The 7,954-nt window shown below is 44.5% G+C and overlaps 1 protein-coding gene across 1 annotated transcript; it reads left to right on the forward strand.

Annotated features, from left to right (window-relative positions):
* The first annotated feature begins 6,772 nt into the window (after positions 1-6,772).
* LOC119367220 (ubiquitin-60S ribosomal protein L40-like) lies at positions 6,773-7,673 on the forward strand. The gene is made up of 3 exons (XM_037632798.1): positions 6,773-7,124; positions 7,227-7,293; positions 7,492-7,673. Exons 1-3 carry the CDS (start codon positions 6,781-6,783, stop codon positions 7,648-7,650), a joined length of 570 nt encoding a protein of 189 aa, XP_037488695.1. The 5' UTR covers positions 6,773-6,780; the 3' UTR covers positions 7,651-7,673.
* The last annotated feature ends 281 nt before the right edge of the window (positions 7,674-7,954 follow it).

The raw sequence follows: 7,954 nt of genomic DNA on the forward strand, positions 1-7,954 counted from the left end.
AGCGTGAATCATATAGTAGATATGATCAACATAGTGATGTTCACCATTGAAAACTACTCCATCTCACGTGATGATCGGACATGGTTTAGTTGATTTGGATCACGTAATCACTGAGATGATTAGAGGGATGTCTATCTAAGTGAGAGTTCTTAAGTAATATGATTAATTGAACTTAAATTTATCATGAACTTCGTACCTGATAGTATTTTTGCTTGTCTATGTTTGTTGTAGATAGATGGCTCGTTTTGTTGTTCCGTTAAATGTTAATGCGTTCCTTGAGAAAGCTAAGTTGAAAGATGATGGTAGCAATTACACGAACTGGGTCCATAACTTGAGGATTATCCTCATTGTTGCACAGAAGAATTACGTCCTGGAAGCACCGCTGGATGCCAGGCCTGCCGCAGATGCAACTGACGACGTTAAGAACGTCTGGCAGAGCAAAGCTAATGACTACTCGATAGTTCAGTGTGCCATGTTTTATGGCTTAGAACCGGGACTTCAACGACGTTTTGAACATCATGGAGCATATGAGATGTTCTAGGAGTTGAAGTTAATATTTCAAGCAAATGCCCGTATTGAGAGATATGAAGTCTCTAATAAGTTCTATAGCTGCAAGATGGAAGAGAATAGTTCTGTCAGTGAACATATACTCAAAATGTCTGGGTATAATAATCACTTGATTGAACTGGGAGTTAATCTTCCTGATGATAGTGGCATTGACAAAATTCTTGAATCACTGTCACCGAGCTACAAGAGCTTCTTGATGAACTATAATATGCAAGGGATGGACAAGACTATTCCCGAGCTCTTCGCGATGCTAAAAGTTGCAGAGGTAGAAATCAAAAAGGAGCATCAAGTGTTGATGGTCAATATGACCACCAGCTTCAAGAAAAATGATAAAGGGAAGAAGAAGGGGAACTTCAAGAAGAATGGCAAACAAGTTGCTGCTCAAGAGAAGAAACCCAAATCTAGACCTAAGCCTAAGACTGAGTGCTTCTACTGTAAGCAGACTGGTCACTGGAAGCGGAACTGCCCAAGTATTTGGTGGATAAGAAGGATGGCAAGGTGAACAAATGTATATGTGATATACATGTTATTGATGTGTACCTTACTAATGCTCGCAGTAGCACCTGGGTATTTGATACTGGTTCTGTTGCTAATATTTGCAACTCGAAACAGGGACTACGGATTAAGCGAAGATTGGCTAAGGATGAGGTGACGATGCGCGTGGGAAATGGTTCCAAAGTCGGTGTGATCGCGGTCGGAATGCTACCTCTACATCTACCTTCGGGATTAGTTTTAGACCTAAATAATTGTTATTTGGTGCCAGCATTAAGCATGAACATTATATCTGGATCTTGTTTGATGCGAGACGGTTATTCATTTAAATCAAAGAATAATGGTTGTTCTATTTATATGAGTAATATCTTTTATGGTCATGCACCCTTGAAGAGTGGTCTATTTTTATTAAATCTCGATAGTAGTGATACACATATTCATAATGTTGAAGCCAAAAGATGCAGAGTTGATAATGATAGTGCAACTTATTTGTGGCACTACCGTTTGGGTCATATTGGTGTAAAGCGCATGAAGAAACTCCATACTGATGGACTTCTGGAATCACTTGATTATGAATCACTTGGTACTTGCGAACTGTGCCTCATGGGAAAGATGACTAAAACGCCGTTCTCCGGAACTATGAAGCGAGCAAAAGATTTGTTGGAAATCATACATACTGATGTATGTGGTCCAATGAACATTGAGGCTCGCGGCGGGTATCGTTATTTTCTCACCTTCACAGATGATTTGAGCAGATATGGGTATATCTACTTAATGAAACATAAGTCTGAAACATTTGAAAAGTTCAAAAAAATTCAGAGTGAAGTGAAAAATCATCGTAACAAGAAAATAAAGTTTCTATGATCTGATCGTGGAGGAGAATATTTGAGTTACGAGTTTGGTTTACATTTGAAACAATGCGGAATAGTTTCGCAACTCACGCCACCCGGAACACCACAACGTAATGGTGTGTCCGAACGTTGTAATCATACTTTACTAGATATGGTGCGATCTATGATGTCTCTTACTAATTTACCGCTATCATTTTGGGGTTATGCTTTAGAGACATCCGCATTCACGTTAAATAGGGCACCATCAAAATCCATTGAGACGACGCCTTATGAACTGTGATTTGGCAAGAAACCAAAGTTGTCGTTTCTTAAAGTTTTGGGCTGCGATGCTTATGTAAAAAAACTTCAACCAGATAAGCTCGAACCCAAATCGGAGAAATGTGTCTTCATAGGATACCAAAGGAGACTATTGGGTACACCTTCTATCACAAATCTGAAGGCAAGACTTTTGTTGCTAAATTTGGATCCTTTCTAGAGAAGTAATTTCTCTCGAAAGAAATGAGTGGGAGGAAAGTATAACTTGATGAGGTAACTGTACCTGCTCCCTTATTGGAAAGTAGTTCATCACAAAAACCGGTTCCTGTGACGACTACACCGATTAGTGAGGAAGCTAATGATATTGATCATGAAACTTCAGATCAAGTTACTACCGAACCTCGTAGGTCAACCAGAGTAAGATCCACACTAGAGTGGTACGGTAATCCTATTTTGGGGGTCATGTTACTCTACCATGGCGAACATACGAACTATGAGGAAGCGATGATGAGCCCAGATTCCGCAAAATGGCTTGAGGCCATGAAATCTGAGATGGGATCCATGTATGAGAACAAAGTATGGACTTTGGTTGACTTGCCCGATGATCGGCAAGCCATCGAGAATAAATGGATCTTCAAGAAGAAGACTGACGCTGATGGTAATGTTACTGTCTTCAAAGCTCGACTTGTTGTGAAAGATTTTCGACAAGTTCAAGGGGTTGACTACGATGAGACTTTCTCACCCGTAGCGATGCTTAAGTCTGTCTGAATCATGTTAGCAATTGCCGCATTTTATGATTATGAAATATGGCAAATGGATGTCAAAACTGCATTCATGAATGGATTTCTAGAAGAAGAGTTGTATATGATGCAACCTGAAGGTTTTGTCGATCCAAAAGGTGCTAACAAAGTGTGCAAGCTCCAGCGATCCATTTATGGACTGGTGCAAGCCTCTCGGAGTTGGAATAAACGCTTTGATAGCGTGATCAAAGCATATGGTTTTATGCAGACTTTTGGAGAAGCCTGTATTTACAAGAAAGTGAGTGGGAGCTCTGTAGCATTTCTGATATCATATGTAGACGACATATTGTTAATTGGAAATGATATAGAATTTCTAGAAAGCATAAAAGGATACTTGAATAAAAGTTTTTCAATGAGAGACCTCGGTGAAGCTGCTTATATATTATGCATCAAGATCTATAGAGATAGATCAAGACGCTTAACTGGACTTTCACAAGGCACATACCTTGACAAAGTTTTGAAAAAGTTCAAAATGGATCAAGCAAAGAAAGGGTTCTTGCCTATATTACAAGGTGTGAAGTTGAGTCAGACTCAATGCCCGACCATAGCAGAAGATAGAGAGAAAATGAAAGATGTTCCCTATGCTTCAGCCATAGGATCTATCATGTATGCAATGCTGTGTACCAGACCTGATGTATGCTTAGCAATAAGTTTAGTAAGGAGGTACCAAAGTAATCTAGGAGTGGATCACTGGACAGCGGTCAAGAATATCCTGAAATACCTAAAAAGGACTAAGGATGTGTTTCTCATTTATGGAGGTGACAAAGAGCTAGTTGTAAATGGTTACGTCGATGCAAGATTTGACACTTATCCGGACGATTCTAAATCACAAACCGGTTACGTGTTTATATTGAACGGTGGAGCTGTCAGTTGGTGCAGTTTTAAACAAAGCGTCGTGGCGGGATCTACATGCGAAGTGGAGTACATAGCTGCTTCGAAAGCAGCAAATGAAGGAGTCTGGATGAAGGAGTTCATATCCGATCTAAGTGTCATACCTAGTGCACCGGGACCAATGAAAATCTTCTGTGACAATACTGGTGCAATTGCCTTGGCAAAGGAATCCAGATTTCACAAGAGGACCAATCACATCAAGAGACGCTTCAATTCCATCCGGGACCAAGTACAGGTGGGAGACATAGAGATTTGCAAGATACATACGGATCTGAATGTTGCAGACCCGTTGACTCAGCCTCTTCCACGAGCAAAACATGATCAACTCCAAGGCTCCATGGGTGTTAGAATCATTACTGTGTAATCTAGATTATTGACTCTAGTGCAAGTGGGAGACTGAAGGAAATATGCCCTAGAGGCAATAATATAGTTATTATTTATTTCCTTATATCATGATAAATGTTTATTATTCATGCTAGAATTGTATTAACCGGAAACATAATACATGTGTGAATACATAGACAAACATAATGTCACTAGTATGCCTCTACTTGACTAGCTCGTTAATCAAAGATGGTTGTGTTTCCTAACCATAGACATGAGTTGTCATTTCATTAACGGGACCACATCATTAGGAGAATGATGTGATTGACTTGACCCATTCCGTTAGCTTACTTGATCGTCTAGTATGTTGCTATTGCTTTCTTCATGACGTATACATGTTCCTACAACTATGAGATTATGCAACTCCTATTTACCGGAGGAACACTTTGTGTGCTACCAAATGTCACAACGTAACTGGGTGATTATAAAGGAGCTCTACGGGTGTCTCCGAAGGTACATGTTGAGTTGGCGTATTTCGAGATTATGATTTGTCACTCCGATTGTCGGAGAGGTATCTCTGGGCCCTCTCGGTAATGCACATCACTATAGGCCTTGCAAGCAATATAGCTAATGAGTTAGTTGCGGGATGGTGCATTACGTAACGAGTAAAGAGACTTGTCGGTAACGAGATTGAACTAGGTATTGAGATACCGACGATCGAATCTCGGGCAAATAACATACCGATGACAAAGGGAACAACGTATGTTGTTATGCGGTTTGACCAATAAAGATCTTCGTAGAATATGTAGGAGCCAATATGAGCATCCAGGTTCCGCTATTGGTTATTGACCGGAGACGTGTCTTGGTCATGTCTACATAGTTCTCGAACCCGTAGGGTCCGCGCGCTTAAAGTTAGACGACAGTTATATTATGAGTTCATGTATTTTGATGTACCAAAGATAGTTAATTCGGAGTCCCGGATATGATCACGGATATGACGAGGAGTCTCGAAATGGTCGAGACATGAAGATTGATATATTGGACGACTATATTCGGACACCGGAATGGTTCCGTGGGTTATCGGATATATATACCGGAGTACCGGGGGTTACCGGAACCCCCCGAGGGGTTTAATGGGCCTCATGGGCCCAAAGTCGAGTAGATGAGGGGCGGCCAGGGCAGGCCGCGCGCCCCCTCCCCCTCTAGTCCGAATAGGACAAGGAGGGGGCGGGGCCCCCCTTTCCTTCCTCTCCTCTCTCCCCTTCCTTCCCCCTCTCCTACTTGGACAAGGAAAGGAGGGAGTCCTACTCCCGGTGGGAGTAGGACTCCTCCTGGCGCGCCCCCTCCCCCTTGCTCCTTTATATACGGGGGCAAGGGGCACCTCTAGACACAACAATTGATCATTGATCTTTTAGCCATGTGCGGTGCCCCCTTCCACCATAGTCCTCCTTGATAATATTGTAGCGGTGCTTAGGCGAAGCCCTGCGTCGGTAGAACATCATCATCATCATCACGCCGTCATGCTGACGGAACTCTCCCTCGACACTCGGCTGGATCGGAGTTCGAGGGACGTCATCGAGCTGAATGTGTGCAAGAACTCGGAGGTGCCGTGCTTTCGGTGCTTGATAGGTCGGGCCGTGAAGACGTACGACTACATCAACCGCGTTGTGCTAATGCTTCCGCTTTCGGTCTACGAGGGTACGTGGACAACACTCTCCCCTCTCGTTGCTATGCATCACCATGATCTTGCGTGTGCATAGAATTTTTTTTGAAATTACTGTGGCGATCTGTTTATTTAACACAGTGGCTGTGGCGATCTGTTTATTTAACACAGTACAAATGCATGCACTCATGCCTATGCGTATGAACGCACACATGCACGGCCTCCTGCGCATCGTGCGCGCCATCGGCGCGGCTGGCCGGATCGCGCACGCTCGTTGCTATTAGAGAGTTTCCAAAGAGTAGTTGCTCGTACGTGCATGTAGGATGTAGCCGGTGCATGCGGTTAGTGGCCAATGTGATGGTTAGTTAAGAGTACGAGACTGCAGTGTGGCCGTGTGTACTTAAGAAGTTGTAGTCCCGTACGTCAAGTTCGTGTGGGATCAGTTTGAGCTGAATAGAAAACGCCGGGCGTTCGTCGCCGGGTCTCGAGTTCGTCTCCTTCCGTCCGGCGGAGGCACAGCCGTGGTCAGTGCACACATACTCCGCGATGTTGAAGAGGTCCACCTTCACGCGGGTCACCCCGGCGCCGGGCAAGGTAGGACTGCATGGATGGCTTCATAGAGCTTGCGGTGCGGCAGCACGGGCCGATACCGCCCTCCACGATGCAGTCCACGGCAAGGTCGTCCACGCCACGCCGGGGGAGAGGCGCCACCCGGCTCGAGACGACGGTGCCCCGTGATGTCGCGCCATCCTTCCCAAATCTGACAATCTTTTACCGAAACTGTATCTACGATCACGTTACCGTGGGCTACTCGGTTTCGTAGCGATCGCGTTTCTGTTTCTGGCCGGTTCCCCCGTTCAATCCGTATATACTTCCTACTTCCGCGGCGCTGAGCTCACTCCACCCCACGGCACCAACGCCACCCACGACCACGCCAATGCAGATCTTCGTCAAGACCATCACCGGGCAGACTCTCACCCTCGAGGTCAAGGGCACCGACACCGTCGACGCAATCAAAGCTCAGATCCAGGACAAGCAAGGGATCGCCGGCACCGCCTCCGAGGACCCGCACCAGCTGCCGTCTCTCGTCTTCGCCGGGAAGCAGCTAGACGAGGAGGACGGCCGGACGCTGGCCGACTACGGCATCGGCAAGGAGTCGACGCTGCACCACGTGCTCGGCCTCCGCGGCGGCTTCCGGCAACGAAGCTGGTACCCCCACATCAACCCCACCCTCCTAGCGCTTGCGCTCCGCTACAACGAGAACAAGATGATCTGCCGCAAGTACGTATACATACACGCCTATCGTATACATGCTTGATATTTTCATCTCCGTCCTAAGTTTTCTGCGACCGCACCCCCATTGATTCATATTATCATATACAGGTGCTATGGACGTCTTCCTCCGGGGGCTACCAACTGCCGCAAGAAGAAGTGTGGCCACACCAATGACGTATGTATTTCTCTCTCTTCATATTAGCTCCGTCCGAAAATACTTATCATCAAAATAAATAAATAAAAGATGTATCTAAGCGTATGTTAGTTACGTCTCTTTTTATCCATTTTGATGACAAGTATTTTCGGACGAAGGGAGTACGAGTTTTTGTTGCCAATAACGACCTACCTCGTAACATATTTTTTTCTTCTTCAGCTAAGGCCGAAGAAACGTTTCGATGGTAGAGCAGGTCCCCTGGGAAATAGTGACACCCATATGATGTACCTACCACAAAGCGACCATAAGGACCGATTATATATGCTTCCCTCTACACGCACCAGTGTGCAGCATGTCCTGCTTGGCATATATTCTTGAAGCACCTCGTGCGCTTTGCCCCATAATGCCCGTGTACAATTGCACTTTTTCTTAATAATATCTAGCATTCCGAGGACATTGTCATAATGTATTTTTGTTGTTTATTTTAGTACTCAACATGACTTTACAAATTATGATGCATCTCCTACTTGTCACATAAGTTCTTTCAAGTTCTTTCCAGCAAGTCAAATGGTTACAGCATCATATATTTCATTAATAGTTGAAAGCACCTACAATTATAGTTCCACCATAGCGAATTTGGCTGATAGTTCGTACATGCAAAATATTTTGGCTATTACTATAG

This window comes from Triticum dicoccoides, chromosome 2B, assembly GCF_002162155.2.
Source record: "Triticum dicoccoides isolate Atlit2015 ecotype Zavitan chromosome 2B, WEW_v2.0, whole genome shotgun sequence".
NCBI lineage: Eukaryota > Viridiplantae > Streptophyta > Magnoliopsida > Poales > Poaceae > Triticum > Triticum dicoccoides.